This window comes from Trichoplax adhaerens, genomic scaffold (genome assembly GCF_000150275.1).
Source record: "Trichoplax adhaerens TRIADscaffold_1 genomic scaffold, whole genome shotgun sequence".
NCBI lineage: Eukaryota > Metazoa > Placozoa > Uniplacotomia > Trichoplacea > Trichoplacidae > Trichoplax > Trichoplax adhaerens.
This window is the reverse complement of record NW_002060943.1, coordinates 4,033,060-4,053,805: the sequence shown is the minus strand read 5'-3', so window position 1 is coordinate 4,053,805 and position 20,746 is coordinate 4,033,060. Positions and strand designations below refer to the sequence as shown.

The 20,746-nt window shown below is 33.7% G+C and overlaps 2 protein-coding genes across 2 annotated transcripts; one reads left to right on the top strand and one right to left on the bottom strand.

Annotated features, from left to right (window-relative positions):
* Positions 1 to 450: 450 nt before the first annotated feature.
* On the top strand, positions 451 to 3,865 carry TRIADDRAFT_51696 (uncharacterized protein; the record flags this gene model as incomplete). Its single annotated transcript, XM_002108576.1, has 10 exons — positions 451 to 506; positions 661 to 819; positions 949 to 1,030; positions 1,121 to 1,186; positions 1,331 to 1,548; positions 1,683 to 1,798; positions 1,973 to 2,228; positions 2,285 to 2,330; positions 2,829 to 2,930; positions 3,851 to 3,865. 10 exons carry the CDS (start codon positions 451 to 453, stop codon positions 3,863 to 3,865), a joined length of 1,116 nt encoding a protein of 371 aa, XP_002108612.1.
* Positions 3,866 to 4,879: 1,014 nt separating this feature from the next.
* On the bottom strand, positions 4,880 to 11,954 carry TRIADDRAFT_51695 (uncharacterized protein; the record flags this gene model as incomplete). Its single annotated transcript, XM_002107773.1, has 29 exons — positions 4,880 to 5,056; positions 5,155 to 5,289; positions 5,395 to 5,439; positions 5,600 to 5,666; positions 5,786 to 5,850; positions 5,962 to 6,040; positions 6,115 to 6,173; positions 6,260 to 6,325; positions 6,584 to 6,679; positions 7,286 to 7,321; positions 7,452 to 7,491; positions 7,602 to 7,666; positions 7,802 to 7,888; positions 7,985 to 8,081; positions 8,202 to 8,277; positions 8,362 to 8,447; positions 8,538 to 8,644; positions 8,721 to 8,772; positions 8,846 to 8,883; positions 8,963 to 9,062; positions 9,169 to 9,303; positions 9,772 to 9,821; positions 9,993 to 10,083; positions 10,341 to 10,526; positions 10,628 to 10,766; positions 10,854 to 10,923; positions 10,998 to 11,127; positions 11,242 to 11,313; positions 11,941 to 11,954. 29 exons carry the CDS (start codon positions 11,952 to 11,954, stop codon positions 4,880 to 4,882), a joined length of 2,460 nt encoding a protein of 819 aa, XP_002107809.1.
* Positions 11,955 to 20,746: the final 8,792 nt, after the last annotated feature.

Genomic DNA, 20,746 nt, shown 5'->3' with positions numbered 1-20,746 from the left:
CTTGTAGTATGCAATTTAAGATTCAGTGTTAGATTTGGTTAGAGCTATCTTAACTATTTTATTTACTAGCTGCTACACCTATTAATTCTTTTGAGTACGTTTCTAGAAATATGCATCATAAATCTAGAGGAGGGAAAACTATACCGATTTTCTTCTTACGAAACGGTAACAATACAAATTTGCCCGTAACAATATTATTATCACAATCAATTAGTAGATATTATAGCTACGAATATGTGAGAATGAATAAAATGACATTGTTGAAGCACCTTGAATATCCACTAATGTACGCGTATACGTATACAAATTGGACTTTATAAATTCTGTCTTTATACTGCTGAATAGGGTGCTGGGTGTGTACTGATTCAACAATCTATCGTCGTACATCGTACAAATCAAGTGATTATTCAACATTACCATATATCTAACTCGCTACCACAACCTGCAGTTATGACGCTTTCAAGAATCTACAAAAATAAGCGAAAATTAAAACGCCATTCTGTTGAGTAAGTGCTTCCTAAAATGTATGATTGTAAGGCTAACGTTTTGAATAATTATTTGTCAAAATTTCGTATTCGAGTCTAATAATTTATGTAAATATACTATAGATGGTGTTGATAGAATCACAAAAATTAAGTTAACGTCGGGTTGATTTTGTAGTGCCAGTTTGATAGTGCCGAATATTAATCAAAAAGCGTCAGATAAAGATCAGTTAATATTTACTGGAGCTTTTCAGCTTTATCAGAGTAACGTCTACGCTGGTGTTTGTGGTGTTGCAGAACTGCCTTTACCAGCGACGCTTCATATTCTTAGTCAGAGGTAATACTACTGTATAATTTGTAATGTAAATATATAGATATTAGGAGGATGTAGCCTTTGCGCGCAATACCAGAATACTAGAAATTAAAAAAAGCTGTGAATTGCTGTACTGCTGTACTATTTTACTAGCTTTGAATCTGGTGATACCATCACGGCTTTTCATATCTTGAAAGGAAACAGATCGCACACTGCTCAAACATTATCTCAACAGGTTAGTTAAAATAAATAAACTATTGTTTATTTTCGTCTTCTAATATTACAGTAGATCAATCAAATATTAAATTTCTATTTTATGATACAGCAATTGTACCAAGCAATAAAAGATACATCCCGATTAAGTAAAGATCATTCTGCTGCTTGGCGTCAGGTGAACGATTACTGCCCTGTTTGTAGTTAGATATCAATTTGTGGCTTTTCTTTTCTACTTTATTTATTTATTTTAATTCATAATCAAAATACGATACTATTTTAATTACACCACTGTATTAATTCTATCTGACTGTTAATTTAGATATGGCATCCAAGATTAGCGGTGACTTCATTTAATGGCATCGGAAATCATCGTAATAAAATGGCAAAAAAAACTATTAGATACTATTTACTGTCGATGTACTCTCTTGATGGCAACAATAACAACAATACATTCCATCGCCGAGCATTTGTCTCTCAATTAGATTTGGCTTGGAAAAACTCACTAAATTATACCTGTTACGATGCTCCGATGACCATGTTAGTATGATATCATATTAAAGAAACCGATTATGATTTAGCGACAATCTAAGGATTTGCAAAAGTTTGTAGATCTATGCTCTAGTTATAATCTGAATTTAGCCCCTATTTTATTAACATTTGTTACTGTTTAGGTATAATGAGAAGTTATGGCCGTATTCGTTGACGAATATGCCGCGATTAAAAAAATTATTTAAGGCGTGGCGGTATGCACTGCGGAAGGGTGGTTGTGATCAATTTTTTAATCGAGGTATTTGTTTATATCTAGAGTAAAATGAAGTGTTACTACCTCCTTTTGTTGTTGATATTCTTGGGAAACAATTCATTGATGGCAATAATTCATTAGCATTCTTTACTTTATACAGCTTCTAGCTGAAAGTTGATCAACCATTAAAATGTATCATAATTAATTATAATTAATTAGGCCTACCAAGTTTTAATTTGGGTATGTTATTAAGCCTCATTGGTTTGAAGTTCGCTTCAAATCAGCTACAATTACCAATGAAATCTATCATCAAGTTAAAAGATGATGTTTACCTTGAAAATTTGTACTACAATGGAAGTTACGTTGATGTTAATGTCGTAAAAGGAAAATTTATTGAAGTTTCCTCTTTCTTGAGTGAAAGAAAACATCCATTATTTGCATGTGATGCTTCATGTTCGTCAATTGATTTGATAGGGTAAGCTACTGAAGCTTAGCTTTCGTAAGGTGTTGATACAGTATCTAATTTATTAGCTGGTTCTTAAGTTATATAGGCTTTGTTACAAAATTTATAGGTCCAGTAAGTTTCTCTATCCACAACATCTGCTAAAGAATGCTATGTACTTGTCAAATCACCAATCCATTCTAATGAAGTTACATACCCAGCTTAATAATTCTATAGGATCTAGAAAGGCAGCATCAGGTAGATTAAATTTTTTCCTTGATTAAATTTTAGGGTAGACCTACTTGGTACTAATCTAATCCGTCACCTAATCCGTCACTTTTTTCCAGTTAATATCCGGAAAATTCATGACGATGGTCTGTTCAGACTACCTTTGAGATATTGGGTCCTTATTGGGCTTATAGTCTCTCTGTTACATGCCTACGTATTTCGAACGTTATATATAGCGTATTACCATTTTTAGAAATTAATTATTAGAAATATTTATACGTACGTATGGCGTGTAATGACTACGGAGATGATTAGATTTTATGGCCTACTGGCTTATCTTCGTTTTATCGTAACACTCATTAAGATGCACCAGATTCTCATAATCAATATTTGTTATATATCAAGCCGTTATTTTACTTGAGTTTCTTAAGTTGTAATCAAATTCATTTCATGCGATTTATATGTGCATATGTCTCAGCCTTTATGAGTCGAGAAAGATATACCGAGGTAAAAAAGTAATGTTGACAAATTGGTATACCCGACGATCATCATTTGTACTTAATTATTCCTTGTACATTATGAATTATCATCTTGATGCTTTTTAGCCGTTAGGTTTTAGGATTGTGCACAATCATCAATCCAAAATATACATTCTAATTTGCTCGCGAAGATTTCTTACTGGAGTTCAATGTATATTTGACGAAATACAATTGGGAATAACTCTGAATAGTTATTTTTGCAGTACACAATCAATAGGATTGCATAATTTTTATTGTTAGTAGTAGCTTAAGTTTTTATGAAAATTGCAATCCATGACTTATGTATTGCGTCGGAATTCACTCCTCGATAAATCGTAAAATTACCGGCACATGCCTTTTTCTGAAGGAGGTCGTCTACAGCAGTTTTACTCCATGCATTATATCGAGGTCTATAGGGATTTTTAACAGATAAATCGTAAAGATCTCTGAACTATTAACTTAAAAAAAAATTTTTCGATATCCATTCTGACTAATATATGAAGAAATTTAATATTGCTAAGATATTTTAGTAATCAACAAGTTTAGGGATAAGCGTATAAAAATATTACAAAACATAAATGATGGACTATTGAATTATTGCTGTACCATTAGTCATTGTCATTGATGTACGTGATTATAAGATTATCTCGCATACGTAGTAAAAATAAATTGACAAGTATGAACTACACATATATCGCTCAGATTGGTATAGAATAGATAAATGAATAAGAAATTGAGATTTCGCTCTCGTACAAATAATAAAATTGCACAATAAATTTATGTATACTTATGCAGCATCTATCACATTTTGCTGGCTATCAAAATAATTTTTTGGTTACATAAGATTTAGACTAGTATACTTCACAATTTGCAGCTATTTTCAAGTGCGTATTTTATATTTTATTATAGATTGATGTATGGTAAATATAATTGATTCGTTAATATTTAACGTTGGTTTTAACCGAAATTTATTAAAAATTTAAATTTTTGATCTCAACATAGATGTAACAGGGTAGTCCCTGGATGTAATTGTAAACGCAGATCGATTACATAGTATTTAAGCAAAATATTTTGCTCAGTTTTAATACATGGCTCAGACATTTTATTTTGGATAAATTGCTATGACTTCTAGTCGAAGTACAACTAGCGTAAACGTAATTACTACTTTATCTCTTGTACTCGCGATTATAGCAAAAAATTGGTTACAAATACAGTACAATGATAGGAGATCTAATACTAGCACCTAGCGTTTTTACTTAATGAGAAGCTTTACTATTACTATTATACAAACTGATCTTGCACACTCGCATCTAGCTGTACGTCTTAACCGATGCTGACTTATACTTTATTGGAAGGTTACTTTTATGAGTAATGATTACGATCAAAATTTGGGGATTATTTTTGGTATAACATATGGAGTCAACATTAACAATAGCTTAGTATAGCAATATCATACAATATCATAAAAGATACATAGATAATATCATTCATTGTCGAATGGAATTAAGATTACAAGAGCTAGTTTAATAAAAAAATAAACTAGAATTTGGCACTTTGATTCTAATTTACAGTTGATTTGAATATAATAGCATGATATGCATAATTAATAGTGGTTCCGGAGTAATAGTATAAGAAATATCGATGTGCATTTCGAAGTCACTTGTCATGATTTCTATTTTTCTATCAAGTACGATTAAAATTGAAATATGCTATTACCAAAAGTCTGCTTATATTTAATAGCGTAATATGGTATTTCAAAGTTTCATATTCCAGATACGCTTAAACTTTATTAGAATTACAACTGTTTAGTGATATGATTCCTTACACAACTTCTAGATTTAAAAATATCACTTTATCATGGTACCGCAGGCGAGCTGTTGATTGTATGGTTGGCTTTCATATACTCGTATGTGTTATACACACCATTCTTTTTTAATTTTATGATTCTTCATCGCTTAGGTATTGATCTACAGGACGTTTTGCGGTGCGTGAGTCGACTCTTTCGATGCGCCCTTTCTCTAATTCCATAAGTTCAACCTTTAGTTTAGCTATGTGTTTTACACGCTTATTGGTAATAGCATTCATAGGAAACGGATTGATTTCGAAGAAGGCAGCCTAAACCAAGATTTGCAATGACAAAAATTAGTACACAGAACCATAAAATATAAGTGCTTATACTGTAGTTTAAAGTTAATGTTCGAAATAAAACATACATGCATCAGCTTATTCACATCCCATAATTTACTGGACATCTCACTTGATGCAGTTAAAATTTCTGTTGAACTGTCTAAATGTAAGAAATGTTCTTCAAATATTTTGAAAATCGCGACAGCGAATCGAAATAAGATCTGGCAAGAAGTAAATAAAAAATAACCCACAATTAGAGCAAAACAATAAAATTATCAGTAAATGCCAGGTCTTGACTATTTTAGATAACAGCTAGAGTGTTTTACCTTGTCGCCTTCATAGAGGAAACAATCCCATATTCGAAATACGGTCTATAATATTAAGCGTAAGTGTATAAACGTTTAATAGTCGCCGTGACCAAATATAAATACTGGCTGAGTATGCTACAAGTATTTTAGTTGCATTACTATATACAAACTGCCTACAAAAGTCATAACTTTTACAATTAAAAAAGAGTTGTAGAAGCTTTACCTGTATCGGGATATTGTCGATATACACCGTTAGAAACCACTGAAGCGTGATATAGGTAAGTTCAATCCTAAGAAAATGAAGCCGATCATTTTATAATATGCATTGTTCATGTTTATACATGAAAGTTGTCGATAATAACTGATGATTAAAGATAATCGACGAACTGTTCCAACAAATTAAACAAACCCATGTTGATTAAAGTGAGCAGCAAGTCTTGGTAACTTTTCAGTTAGTAGTTCTTGCAGAACTCGCTAAGGAACGCATAAAATTTTTGTCAGGCGTAAGTCATTTAAGTTACCGATAACTAGTTATTAAAAGCCAATAGAGAAACAAAAATCTATTAGGATAAGATTAGCTCTAACCTGATCAGCTTGTGCAGCTAGCATAGAATTTGCGTAGTACTCCGTAGGCATGATAAAATCGATAATTGCTATCAGACACCTATTGCATTATGCCACATAATAATTCGTATGTTAATTAGTCTTTAGAGAGATAAAAGAAAATTATTTACAAACCAGAATGCTTCTTCTTCTGAAAGATACAGTAGGGCTACAGCCGCTAGTCGATTCATACCCTAGATGTTATTTATGATTTACTGATTAATTGTCAATAGGTCGATACAAATTCGGCAACGTTACTTAATAACAAAGATGTTAAAACCTGGCAGTAACCAATATCAGGATTGTGTCTACTATAAGCGCAGAGTATTCGGCGTAACTTGATTATCTATTTGAGGAGAGCAAAATTTTATCAGGTAAGACATTACATAGCATTAATTTCTATATCTTGATAAGACTACTTGGGTTATACTAATATTCTGAAGCGCTTATAGGCATAAAGACAAGTAGCCTTTTTAAGTATGTAATCAAAATTATATCGCGACTTGCTATACAGTAAGCAAATCTCAAATATAATCATGAAAAAACTCTAGATTAAATTTATTTATCGTTCATAGTAGAGTATTCAAATGCAGAATTCACGTACTCCTTCTGCGCTGCGGCTATCGTAGAATTTATTGTTCGGTAGGGTCCGAAGTAGATCCATTTCAATTTGATTAATAGCTAGAGAATAAGAGTTGGTCTAGACGGAAAAATGAAACATACTTTTACGACAGTTTAGCCATGGATAATAATGGATTGAAATACATGTGGTCATACTAATATATATATGACAGTAATTTTGGATGCTGTGGAAGATTAGATAATTCTGGAATGTACACGATAAGTGTATCTTTTGATATGTATATTAGTCAATGCACTGATAAATGTGCACCTTCTAGATTTGGTACACGCGTAGGTTTATTAATGACTAACTAAATGATGGCAGTAAGTCTTTAAAATTATACGTAGAGTTATAAAATGACAGATATCATTTATAAGCGTAGCCATAAATAAATTCTTGATACTAAGGGTAAATTAAAATTCTAAATCTGGAAGCTGCCAGATTTGTTCGATGTAATTGACAATTATAATGACTGCTATTAGATATAGCATATATGGAAACGCAGTATTGCGGTGATAAAGTCCTGTCAGTCGGAATCTCTATCCTATTTTATGCATGTATGTAATATGCTACAAGTACTGATTCCGTAAGTAACATAAAAGGTTTTTGCAGTTAATATGTGTTGATACAAAACAAAGTAAGTTCTACTATATATGATTTCACTTTCATTAATGGCATACTTACATCAGCATTTACCAAACGCCAGTAGTAATCTGTTACCTATAACAGAAGTACGTACAATATTAGGTGATTAAATGCTTTCAATAGAGTCCCAAAAGTAGGAAACAAAGACATTTAAAAATATCTCGTTGAAAATTACTAGAGTCAAGACATATTTATTTCTACATACCATTGATTTTCGAAATTTTGCAACCCTACGATGAACGCAACTACAAGTATGTAAACATAATTAATTTTCAGTTAAAAAACTCTTTCATAATTGAATACGTTCAATTGATGTATACCTTGGCTATACATGCTTAAAGCCGATACAACTTACCTTGACCAAACTTTACTGCGAAATTCATGAGGAACACCAGCTCGAATGAGAGATTTAATTTCTGGCTGTATGATCAAGATATCATAGGAATTTAATTCAGCTCAAAATTAATTCGTTCCATGTTAACAACGATAATCAACCTAATATTCGTACATTTTAATAACAATGATGCTGTTGTTGTCTTTAACTAGGTTACTTACCGTTAATGGTAAAGATTTGCCACCTAGTGATACCATTACTGTTTCCCATTTTTTCGCTATTGCAACATCAACACCACTAACTTCATTCTGTTTAAATTAAGAACAGTACTCAAACATTTTTATCTCAAAGGTAATCCTTATCCTAATTAGCTACTATATGATTAGTTATACTAGATCAAAGACCTCCATTGTCTGCTGATAATAACTTAATTGTGAGGTATATTTTTCTAAGGCGTTATCATCATCAACATTCTTAAGAAATCCAAACATATCATATTGCCTACAGTTTAGGAAAAAGGATTTTAGGCATAAATCAAAAAATTATTGGTATTTAGTGTTTCCTGTTATTCTTATGTCTGTGGAGTTATTTACAACAATGCATATGGAGTAGCTATCTTACTTTTCAAGGCTATTGTTACTAGGACTGTCAGATTCCGCAGCTTCCTTGATTAATTGATCTACTAGCTGCTTAGACTCTAGTTTTCCAAAGAAAAATCATTGCATCATTAAATTCATCAGCATAATGCTTTCGTATTCAAAATCAAATTAATAAAATTTACCTTCATTAGAAACGCTCAGATTTTTAAGAAACATCATATATTTTCTTTGAATTTGACAATGTCTTGCTGTAAGTGCGGCTAGCTTACTGTTTAGCAAAGCCAAATAGCAATGTTGGTTGAAATGTTCTTATTGAAAAAATTGTAAATTTATAACGTCTGTGATTAGGTTAACATACCTCTCTAATTGTTTAGTTCGTTTTTCGCGAGCAATTTGAATTTCATTTAGTCCAATTATTTCGCTATTTAAAAACTTATTTTGAATTTCAAACGCAGCGCACTTTTCCTAGGTATGGTTAATACGTACGGTAAAGCATAGCTATAGAGAATTAAAGCATTGGTATTATATAGCTATTTATTACCCTCCATAGGAAATAGTTGTTTTCAACGATAGGTTGTGGGTGTGCTCCATCGCTAAGGTAAAACAAAAAATTATTATTGAATCAATTTTACTGTTACAGAACCGATAATCCTGTGTGTATCTTACCCCGTTAGTACTAGCGGTGCATTCTCATATTGATGCAGCTATTGCGAATGAAGAAATTCAAGCTTAAATCAAAAGTTAAAATAATAATTTTTAATAATTATTGTCAATAGAATTTACCTTTTCCGTTAGTGATACTACAACTTGGTCTTTAGCTTCCAGAACTTCTTTAACTAAACTGATTTCATCATTTAAACTTTTCATCTCTGCCTCGGTAACTCTATTTACAAAATGTTTTCTAATTTTAATCGACTAAAGACGACTTTAATAAAGAGTACATCAAATTAATTGCAATATTAATAATGCCTATTGAATATGACTTAAACCTTAATTTAAATTCTGAATCTTCTTTTTCTTCGCGTGCTTTCTTGACATTTAACTGAAGTTCATTTATGCGCTGTTGATTTTCAAAAAGTCGCAACAGTTGCTTTTCATCTGAGTTACCCGACACAAACTGTTCACTATAGACAATACAGCAAAATATAATTGCAAAATAGTAATATAATTGCCATACTTGAATGCATAAATAAATCTCTAGCATGCTGTGCAATGCACCATCTACAGATCACAACATTTCACCAACTTACTAGCACTTTATACGCATCTTTAGGGCACTAGAAATAGTACAATTAAAGTTAGACTTTCAGCAGATAAGAATATCAGTCATAGGATTAAGTGAATTTAATTTTGCATCTGTAGTAATAACATATTACGAGGTGTATAGAGTCAAAAGCTTAGATCAACAATACTGACTCGATTTCTTGAACCAATGTTTGAATAATGTCATTTCTTTGTTGGATTTCGCTGTTAAGAAGTAGAATGAAGTAGCAGTTACTAATAGGTCAATATTGTGTCGGTTATAAGGTACATGAGAGTATATTTGCTTGATCGATATTAGTTATGTTGAAAGTAATTAAAATAAAGCTTACTTTTCATTAGAATCTATTTCTTCCTTCGTCGAATGTGTGGGGGAAGTGGCCTATTAAGGTAGTATTAAGGCATGTAATGGATTTTATTACAAGTGTGTGTCAGGTACCAATTTAATTATGATTTACAAATATTAATAAATTACATATATACGGAATCAATGTATTGGTATATCATAAATATTTTATTGAATAAATAAAGAAGTAATATTTTTACTACTTACCTGACGTAATTGATTATTTAAAGACTTAGTAGGATCTTCTTGAGGTTGATTATTCGCCGCGTGTTTGGACTGTGATCGTCTACGATGAGGGCTATCAGTTCAAATGTGAAATTTTACTTCGGTCAATTTTGGCTGATTGAAATAAAATTTATTAAAGTATGAATACTAGCGATTAACTTACTGTCTGAAGTAATTTGTAAATCCTTGTCTATATAAAACAAAACCATAAATAACATCCGACTAATTTAGTACAAGCGGAAATAAACAGATCGCTTATCTACTATATGCATAAATATATTATGATCTATATTTTTAACACATATTTTCTTGTTATGGACATTGTATTACTTTGATGACTTCTCTTCAGTGGCTACTTCAGAGCAATCCTTTCCGGGAAATTCTTCAGGCGAGGATTTTCTGTGGTTTGATGGAGATTTTTCAGTAATCAAAGGGCTTGCATTTGGTGATATACCAGGTGATGAGAAACGATCACCAATTGATTGTTTACGTCGTATCAAATTACCATCTCCACGGCTAAAATGAAACCGATAAAAATTATGGTATGCAAAGAGATTAATAAAATATACTGTAATTTAATACCGATATGGTTGCTTATTAATATTGAGACACTATACCCATGTGATAAATGATTCCTGATTTCTGTCGTAATATTTGCTATAGACCAGTTTGATATGCCAGAAGTTGATACTTTGTCAGCGGTTTGTTCCCCGACGCATTCTGGTGGCCGTATATGTGGAAGTATATCAGATGCAGCTAGATAATTAGCAGATGTTAGATTTTAGTTAACGGATGATTAATAAAGTTGTTTTGCACAAACAAGTGAGACAAGCTTGATTTTACCTGATTGGTTTGTAGCAGATTGGTCTTCACTTGATAGTGGTTCTTCTCCTAGAAGACCAGTAGCCGGTTTCTAAATAAATCAGAAACATAACAACAATGTAAGCAAATAATATTTGCGATTGCGGATAGAACTTGCTGAGTTACCGTTAGAGATAAGTCAGTCATATTCGCTAATTTTGCGTTGTACTCATGCCGCTTGGTTTGTAATTGTTGTAGCCAAAACATCATTGCTTCCTGGCTAGGTGCTTCTAAAACGTATATTCGACCGTCCGATCTGTGCATATTTCGTAAAATATTAGATAGAGAATATATCGTTGAGTTAGTAAATATATATAAGAATAAAAATAATATAAATAAATAAATAGAATAAATTAGTGAGATGCCGTACCGTATCTGGAATTGCCCTTTCTTTTCGGTATCAACATCAAAAGTTAATGATGCGTTAGCTAAACTGATCGATCTATAAATGTAATGAAAGAATTAAGAAGCAATAAATGGCAATGATTGTAATATTGGACCTATAAGACATAGTACAGAATAAATTCTGACAAGATTTTTCTATAGTTCGCAATTCGCATTACTATTTAAAAACTATGCCACGCTGTTGGAGTGTAAATGGTAATTACTAAGTTATATCAATAATTAATCGTGCAATGTATTGATTTGCCAGCTTTGTAAAGTCATTGCGTAACAAAAATTAAAATGGTACTGTTCAATAATCCAAGAAGGAAAAGTGTTAGTGTGATCCGATAAAATAGAATAGAATTGAGATCTAGTTTATTTTCTACTTTTTAAATTATTTTCACTCACAAGTGTATATTTATGCAATATAATGTACGAGAACGCTATTGATAATTTAAAAGTGCGATAAGCTGCAGTGTGATAACAGGTACTTTTAACTATATATAGTACAGCGTGAGAGACTTCGATATACTTTAGAGCTTGGCATTAAAACCATATCAAAAGTAGTTGAAAATCGACTAGGTATGTCTACTTGACTAGCTATAAACTTCCGATGAACACATTTTAGATACATCGATACTCTTCTAAATGTTACAATGAACCAAGCATGTTGAATAAAAGTTACCCTAGAGCCAGCATGTCGTTAGGACTTCGATAGTAGTATAGACAACAACTCCTGGAATCGTAGATAAACCTTCGTATACAATAACAAAAAGAAATAACGTTTACGACAATAGCTTTCTTTCAAGGCGCATAATGAATTTAGTAGTACAGTACAATCAATGCTTGAAATGTGCATATTGATATTTATCCTCAAAGGTTAAACATTGTCTGTAATTTTAACGATGCATTTTTATTCTGCGGCAGTGATGAAATTGTAATGGGAATGTTTAATGGCAAGTCTAGCGATTAACTTTTATATGGGTATGCTATTGCAATATAACGAGTGCTGCGTTACATGTGTGTAATTTGACTGATTATCTCACTAATATCAATAAACAAAGAAAATTTGCAAAGTTAATATATATTCAGGGTATATCTTGTCCATTGCCATCTTGGTAGGGATTTACTGATATAAATATTACTATAATATTTTTTGTCTGTTACACTCGAATATCAAATTTTTATAAATTGTAATGCCTACCAGTCATGCAGATATGTAATACATTATTTATTCATGGTATCCCTTTGTTTTTCCTATAAGGTTTAAGGAGCAATATTAGCTCTATACTGAAAAGGGTTAGTTTTTAATTTTAAGATTTTTACAATATCATTCTAAATTAATATATTATTGATACTGTACTGTATATACAATAAAAGGATGATAAAAATGAGGGAATAACTGTATCAATATCAGTATGTGATTGAAGTTTAACCACAATTGAGATGCTGAACATAAAATTGATTCGTCAAGAAGTTAAGCAGGATGCCTAGTATTTCAATTTAATATATTTTGTCCTCAATATCGATTTAATCGTAGTTTAACTACGACTGAAATGCTGGATACAAAATTGATACATCGAAAAGCATAGCAGAAAGTATTGCAATTAAAGTTAAATAATTTTTTGTTCGTTGAGATTGGCTGCAATACAATCATTGCTAGGTAAATTTTATTCTTTCCATGGTTATCTCCATTCAATAAATGCGTGTATTGTTCATTGCTATGATGGATTGAATTGATTATTGAAATAAGAGAGAATTTGCTAAGTGGAGTTTGACATTTTAATTGCTATTATAGATATCTAGATATTCCAAGTAGAGCCATGAATTTAAATTGGCAGTATTGGGATTTTTGAACGTTTGAAGGATGCTAAAGACAGGGGATGTATTTCAAATTTTACTTATCTCACACCAATGTTTACATGCGTGTATCAATATATTCATATTATAATTAGAGTATCCTATTTTCAAAATAGTTCATAAATGGCAAAGTAATAAGAGTGATAACTAGTGTTTGATATACACGTATAAGTACGAGTATATATAGACATTCTTAAACATGTGTAGATGCGTATATATACGCCAGAAGTATGTATTATATACCATATGATATGGTAAAAGAGGTAAAGAGGTCATGCTATGTTTACTTTTGGTGAATACGTTGATGGAACTAGAACCGGATAGAGAAGATTTATGTAAAGATATTAATAATAATGCGTTGCAATTAAAAGATATTCAAGCATATGCTGTTTGTGACAAGTATCTTACTATGACAACATTCAAGGATCTTGACTGTAAAGCAAATAAACACGTTAACAAACAGCATGAAAAAATTCAGAGTGTTGAGAAATCGATCGGCTACAGCCTGTACACGTTTAGTACTTTCCCATATCTTATTACTACAATCCATAAGAAAATTGTATTTCTATACTCTATGACGGTTGATTGAAATTTCGTTATGGGAAAGAGAGAGAGAGAGAGAGTAAAAGAATTTTACTCTTTAATTAAAATGAAAATATCATCTAACGTAAGCTATGTTGTAGCATGATGGATTCGCTTGAATTTGACTATTTCTAGAAGAAAGGCTAAAAGTGAGATATTTGCAGAATAAATTGCGCTCATTTGTTAATATTATTTATATAGGTGTCAGAGTAAGGTAGGACTAATGAAAGCCATTACCATGGCCATTAAACGATCTGGGTCTAAAGTAGTGTCTTTAAGAAATTATTTACATTATTTAGATTTGAGATTTTGGGTGAGTAAATAATTAATATAATACTTTACGTAAGTAGCTTATGACGTCCTTTATAGGATAATTGGAGCTGTCGTAGGCGTAGTCTACTCTATATTAATTTATAACGGTAATATCTGCTATGCTTCAGAAGTTCTTTCTGAGTACGGTGGGTATTATTGCACTAATTTAGACAATATTTATCTACAACATTATTCGTACTCCAGATGGAAAACTTGACTTGGTATATTGCTGGAAATTTATGTTACAAATGCATTGAATGATTGCAGCAAACTATTATATCATTTCTCTATCCATACAGTAGATGCAGTATCCAATTCAATCGTGATCGTTACGATACAAAGTTTGTAAGTTATGAGAAAAGTTAGAACGCAGTCGTCTAATAACTAACGATAAAATAAAATTAACCCAATAGACCAACACGGTAATGTTTCAATCGTTGTTTTTGCCTCCATCAACTATTGCACAGTATCAGTCGATACTTTATGATATCAGGACTCTTAATACTATTGTAGCACACGTACTGCTGAGAATTGCTAACTAGATAGGGGATTGTAACTAATCTTGGATTACGTGTATAAAAAAGGATACTATGCTGTTAATGACATTCATGGAGGGCAAGCTTAATAATGATGAATCATTTATTAATATCTACAAATCTCTTTCATGACTAAGATGGACGAAATTCATAAAGGATAGTGGTGGCAAGTGTATTATAACATTTGTCTGTTCGTCTACCTATTTGTAATGTCAAACATGACTAAGAAATGGTATAGTCGGTGATTGGATGACGTTAGGCAGTAGCTAACTTGAGTAAATTGTCACCATTTCAACGACATGGTAAGGTAAACTAGCATTCTCATTCAATTGATGCATTTATTCATTAATCGTGACAAAGTCAGATAATGGTAGGCAATAAGTGCTGTACAGTATAGCGAATAAGACTGAGAAAAATGGGCGCAAACTACGCCATATTAAGGACATGGAGGATAAATTTTGAGTACAGTTGGTTTTGTTGATGCTGTTATCAACTTGTCCAGTAGATTGATTTTAAGAGTGGAAAATGCACAAGTTATCTTTTCAAGTTGTACTGTGTTGTATACGCGTCCAACAAGAGCAATACTCGTCTAATCTAAATAAGTCAATGGAGAGCCATGAATGCTTTAGGTCAGAGTCCTTCATTTGGCATTTTCTTGATAACCGTCAGAGTTAGATTAAGTAATCATGGTTGATTATTATTGTAAGAAGAAGATGAAGTGTGTCCGAAGATGCAACAGTCAGGTTGACTAGAGTATTATTTTTTCATCGAGAAGAGAGTATTGCCTACTGTTGCCTGTACTGTCCTTTTCCAATGAATACTAAAAGAAGAGATAGAGTAATCCTTCTACAATAAGTGAATCAAGTTGTAAATGGATCTCATGATTTTAACGTTGAAATGATGATTTCAATGTGTGGATACGAATGGCATTCAAGATTGTCCTTGTTGATGACACGATAATGGCAAGAGTTACTGAAAGAGAGGAAACAGTCCGTTGATATCAGTGGACTATACTAGCATTGGTGGATGTTGGAGAAGAATTTTTTTTTCTACATGGCGTCGATTAAATGATGGAGAGGTGATGAAAGTTCACTTTTAAATGGATGGCACGTATAGAACTTTTGAAGTGAATGGATAGTATCGTTATAAAGTTCGACTCTTTCTTACAATGATTGCCACTGGTGATTTGTATCTGGTAAGAAAAGATATCTGGCTATTTCTACGTGGATAAGTTAGGATGATTAAAAGATGGCTAAAGGATAAGCAGTATCAACTTGTACCTTTGCTTGAGAAGGAAATGAAACTTGTTCATTTTGAACGTTGTTTCCATGGTATTGCCTCAGTAAATCGAACGATTCCATTGGCGGATCTAATATTTCCCAGTCAAGCTCCTGGCTCTTGCGATTGTCATTGTTACTTTCTATAGTTAAAAGATCATCTACTGTTTTTCCTGCTTTAGCCTCGCGGTTCATGTTGTTTTTTTCGACCAGGTTGTTGATTCAATGGCAGTAGCAGCAACTAAATTGCAATAGTCACTGGAGGGGATTATTTATTGACAGTCAAGAATGACAGCTTTAGCATAACATCGAGAGGGGGGTGGGGGAAAGTATTCTACAGTATACTGCCAGACGATATTGATCTAACGCAGGCATAGCAGTGGTATACCACTCTACTTTGTAGTTCTTCTACTCAAGGTAGTATAGTCTCATCACCGACTTGGAATAAGATCCACAATGGTAAAAGTCCTGCGCAATTTGTCTGCAAAAATGTAATTTATTGATTCAAGGACAGTGTTGTATGGGCACTAGCACAACCCAACAAGAGTATGGAAAACTACTCAAGAAAAAAGAAAGGCGCTGCTATCGATTTAGTGGAGTAGTTATGATTCGTTGTGATTTTACAAGAAGAGAAGAAAGAACGACATGAAAGGATGGCGACCGCCTTTCTACAAGTAGCCCTCGTCTACCATCTCTCACACTCGATCCGTTTTAACGACATTTTAGCCCTTGACACACTGGTAGTCATATCAATGCACAAATCTATTTTAATTTTCGATCTCTTTACTTATTTTCTGCGACATGATTTTGCAAGAAGAGAAGAAAGAACGGCATGAAAGGATGGCGACCGCCTTTCTACAAGTAGCCCTCGTCTACCATCTCTCACACTCGATCCGTTTTAACGACATTTTAGCTCTTGACACACTGGTAGTTCTATCAATGCACAATTGTGTTTCAATTTTCAATCTCTTTACTTGATTTGTTGTGATTTTGCAAGAAGAGAAGAAAGAATGACATGAAAGGATGGCGACCGCCTTTCTACAAGTAGCCCTCGTCTACCATCTCTCACACTCGATCCGTTTTAACGACATTTTAGCTCTTGACACACTGGTAGTTCTATCAATGCACAATTGTGTTTCAATTTTCAATCTCTTTATTTGATTTGTTGTGATTTTGCAAGAAGAGAAGAAAGAATGACATGAAAGGATGGCGACCGCCTTTCTACAAGTAGCTCTCGTCTACCATCTCTCACACTCGATCCGTTTTAACGACATTTTAGCTCTTGACACACTGGTAGTTCTATCAATGCACAAATCTGTTTCAATTTTCGATCTCTTTACTTATTTTCTGCGACAAAATGGATTCATTTCAAAGCGCATTCGGCTCTATTCTAGCGATGCTAAACTATTTGTTTGGATTATGGCATAGCTTGAAATTCAGTATCATAATCTGATGCTGTAGTACATTAAAAACAGTATTGCAAACTCCACGCTAGGCTATGCCACTACAAGCTTTCTGTACACTTGGTTGAAGTTGTCCTATTCGTGTAGGATGCCCTGAACAACATGTCTAGTAAAAAAAAAAGTGAATATGTCAATACTGTATGGCGATTTGAATCATCCAGTATTTACATATGATTTATGATTACTATCATTATTTCGACTTTCAAGTGGTTCGCCGCCATTGGACTACTGGAAAGAAATCCTTGGATCAGCAACTCTCCTCAGACAGACGGACATTGTCTAGCAGAGCAGGCGAAAAATGTCGCAAAATCGTGACTGACTTTCAGTATGCAGATCTTGCGTGTCTGTTTTCTAAATCACTTGTATCCATTTGAAGAACATTGATGATGTCAATGGACTGCTTTTAAGCAGAGCTTAGTAGCAGGCAATGAAATATTACTTGATTTAAAAAAGAAAATCAGTCCATTCACTATCGGCATCGTAAACTACGGCCATTAGTCATAGTCAAGAGTTTGACACAATTGATGGATCAGAGTAGTCCAAATGTCTGTCCATCCAAAGGTGTTTCATTGTCCATTCGGTAGCACAATGCAGTCTACGCTAGCATTCTCGACAGGATCATGGACAGACAGACTACGGAGTACAGTGTACAGTATTAAGGCAGAAAATACTACAGTATACTGTACGCGAGTATTTAATCGACAGTATCATGGACAGACAGACTATGGAGTACAGTGCACAGTACTGTATTGCTGCACTCTACTCTACAGTACACTGTACTGTACTCTGCTGTTTTCTGTACAGTTTACAGTCTACAGTACTAAGGCAGAAAATGATTCTACAGTACTGTACTGTACAGTTCTGTACTGTCATCACTGCACAAGCGCGAGTATTTGAATTGGCCAAGTTTTTCCTCCAACCATGATGATACTGTGCGCTATATAGTGCACCATGCGCGCCGTAATTGCCCTACTCTGCCACTTGCACTTCTCATGTTAGAAGTAGATTTGCATTTTGGGTTGCGGGAAAGCATCTCTCTTCGTCCCTCTGCTGTCTTTCGCTTGCTTTGCTATTTTCATTTTATTTCCGAATTTCTTGATAGAAAGGATGATCGATCGACCAAATCAACATCGTAGATTAGTGTAAAAGCGATCTATCATTAGCTATTGAAATTGATTCGACGTCGCACAAGTCTTGCCGACTCAATTGATCCCATTGGAAAGCAATAATAACAACAACATTGACTCCATTCTAGCAGGATTGAGAGACTCGTAGTCGAAGAAGAGGTAAAACAATTTGCCCAAATTGGGATTCTTGCAATGATTGAATTATTTATTCAAAGTTATAAATTGTCATTGACATCAGTCGTCGACACACGTATTCATGGTGCGGTATACTCGCTTTGTTGATGCAGTTGGAGCAAATCCAATGTGGGATCCTATTAAAACCAACATGGCAGATACAGTATTTGTACTGGTGCAATGGTTGACAGTCATTTCAATAACTGCACTCGCTGGAAGATATTCAAACTAGCAATTGCATTGCAACACGCGTATTGGATAAAAGTTGAAGGCCAATAGTGATAGTGATTGCCATTCATTTGCGTAACAACCATCGAGATCGGCTTACCACGACGAATTTATACTGCACTCACCACGTTCATTGCTCTACTGTATGTGTTTGTCAGTTTGTGGCATAATTTCTATCCAATACCGCTCCTCAGTCCTCACAAAGTCACGATATCTACTTTACTTGCTATATTCATCGCTCTACTGTATGTGTTTGTCAGTTTGTGGCATAATTTCTATCCAGTACCGCTCCTCAGTCCTCACAGAGTCACGATATCTACTTTACTTGCTATATTCATCGCTCTACTGTATGTGTTTGTCAGCTTGTGGCATAATTTCTATCCAATACCACTCCTCAGTCCTCACAAAGTCTCGATATCTACTTTACTTGCCATATTCATCGCTCTACTGTATATATTTGTCAGCTTGTGGCATAATTTCTATCCAATACCGCTCCTCAGTCCTCACAGAGTCACGATATCTACTTTACTTGCCATATTCATCGCTCTACTGTACTGTATATATTTGTCAGCTTGTGGCATAATTTCTATCCAATACCGCTCCTCAGTCCTCACAGAGTCACGATATCTACTTTACTTGCCATATTCATCGCTCTACTGTATGTGTTTGTCAGCTTGTGGCATAATTTCTATCCAATACCGCTCCTCAGTCCTCACAGAGTCACGATATCTACTTTACTTGCTATATTCATCGCTCTACTGTATATATTTGTCAGCTTGTGGCATAATTTCTATCCAATACCGCTCCTCAGTCCTCACAGAGTCACGATATCTACTTTACTTGCTATATTCATCGCTCTAGTGTATGTGCTTGTCAGTTTGTGGCATAATTTCTATCCAATACCGCTCCTCAGCCCTCACAAAGTCTCGATATATACTTTACTTGCTATATTCATCGCTCTACTGTATATATTTGTCAGCTTGTGGCATAATCCAATACCGCTCCTCAGTCCTCACAAAGTCACGATATCTACTTTACTTGCTATATTCATCGCTCTACTGTATGTATTTGTCAGTTTGTGGCAGAGTTTCTATCCAATACCGCTCCTCAGTCCTCACAGAGTCACGATATCTACTTTACTTGCTATATTCATCGCTCTACTGTATGTATTTGTCAGTTTGTGGCAGAGTTTCTATCCAATACCGCTCCTCAGTCCTCGCAGAGCCATCATATATAAATATATATATACTTTAATCGCCATATTCATCGCTCTACTGTATATGTTTGTCAGTTTGTGGCAGAGTTTCTATCCAATACCGCTCCTCAGTCCTCACAGAGTCACCATACATTTTTTCCCCCATTTGAGTGTAGTGTTGCAGTTTGCAAGGCGTAAATTCATCTTGAATAGTTGATCTTATGTAGAAAATACTTGCATCGTATTGAAGATTGTTGATTGCTAATAAAATTATATTCTTTATGCGTACAGTCAATACAATCCTATATCATTGACTATAGAGATCAACTAAATATCTTAAAACTGATCTTACTACGAGTAGAACTACAATGGAGGATCGTGTATTTCATCCGAGGGATACCAATGCCACTGGAAGAAGTGGACAATCAATGGGGTGCAAATCTGAAAAGAAAACTAACCAGCCAGGTGTGATCCAAGACTGTACACATCCTCCAGACCATGATGATAGCAAAGAGAACCACTTCAACTTTGAGCCTAAAAGTAAAAGCAAATGGCAATCGACAACCATTAACCATTACCAATACTATCATTGTCAACAACCACTTGATAATACCACAAAAGATGATAAGGACTATAATCAAATTACCACCAAATTGCCTCCTAGTGTATCCGATTTTGAAATTATTAAACCCATTAGCCATGGCGGTTTCGCTAAAGTTTATTTAGCACGTCGGCGA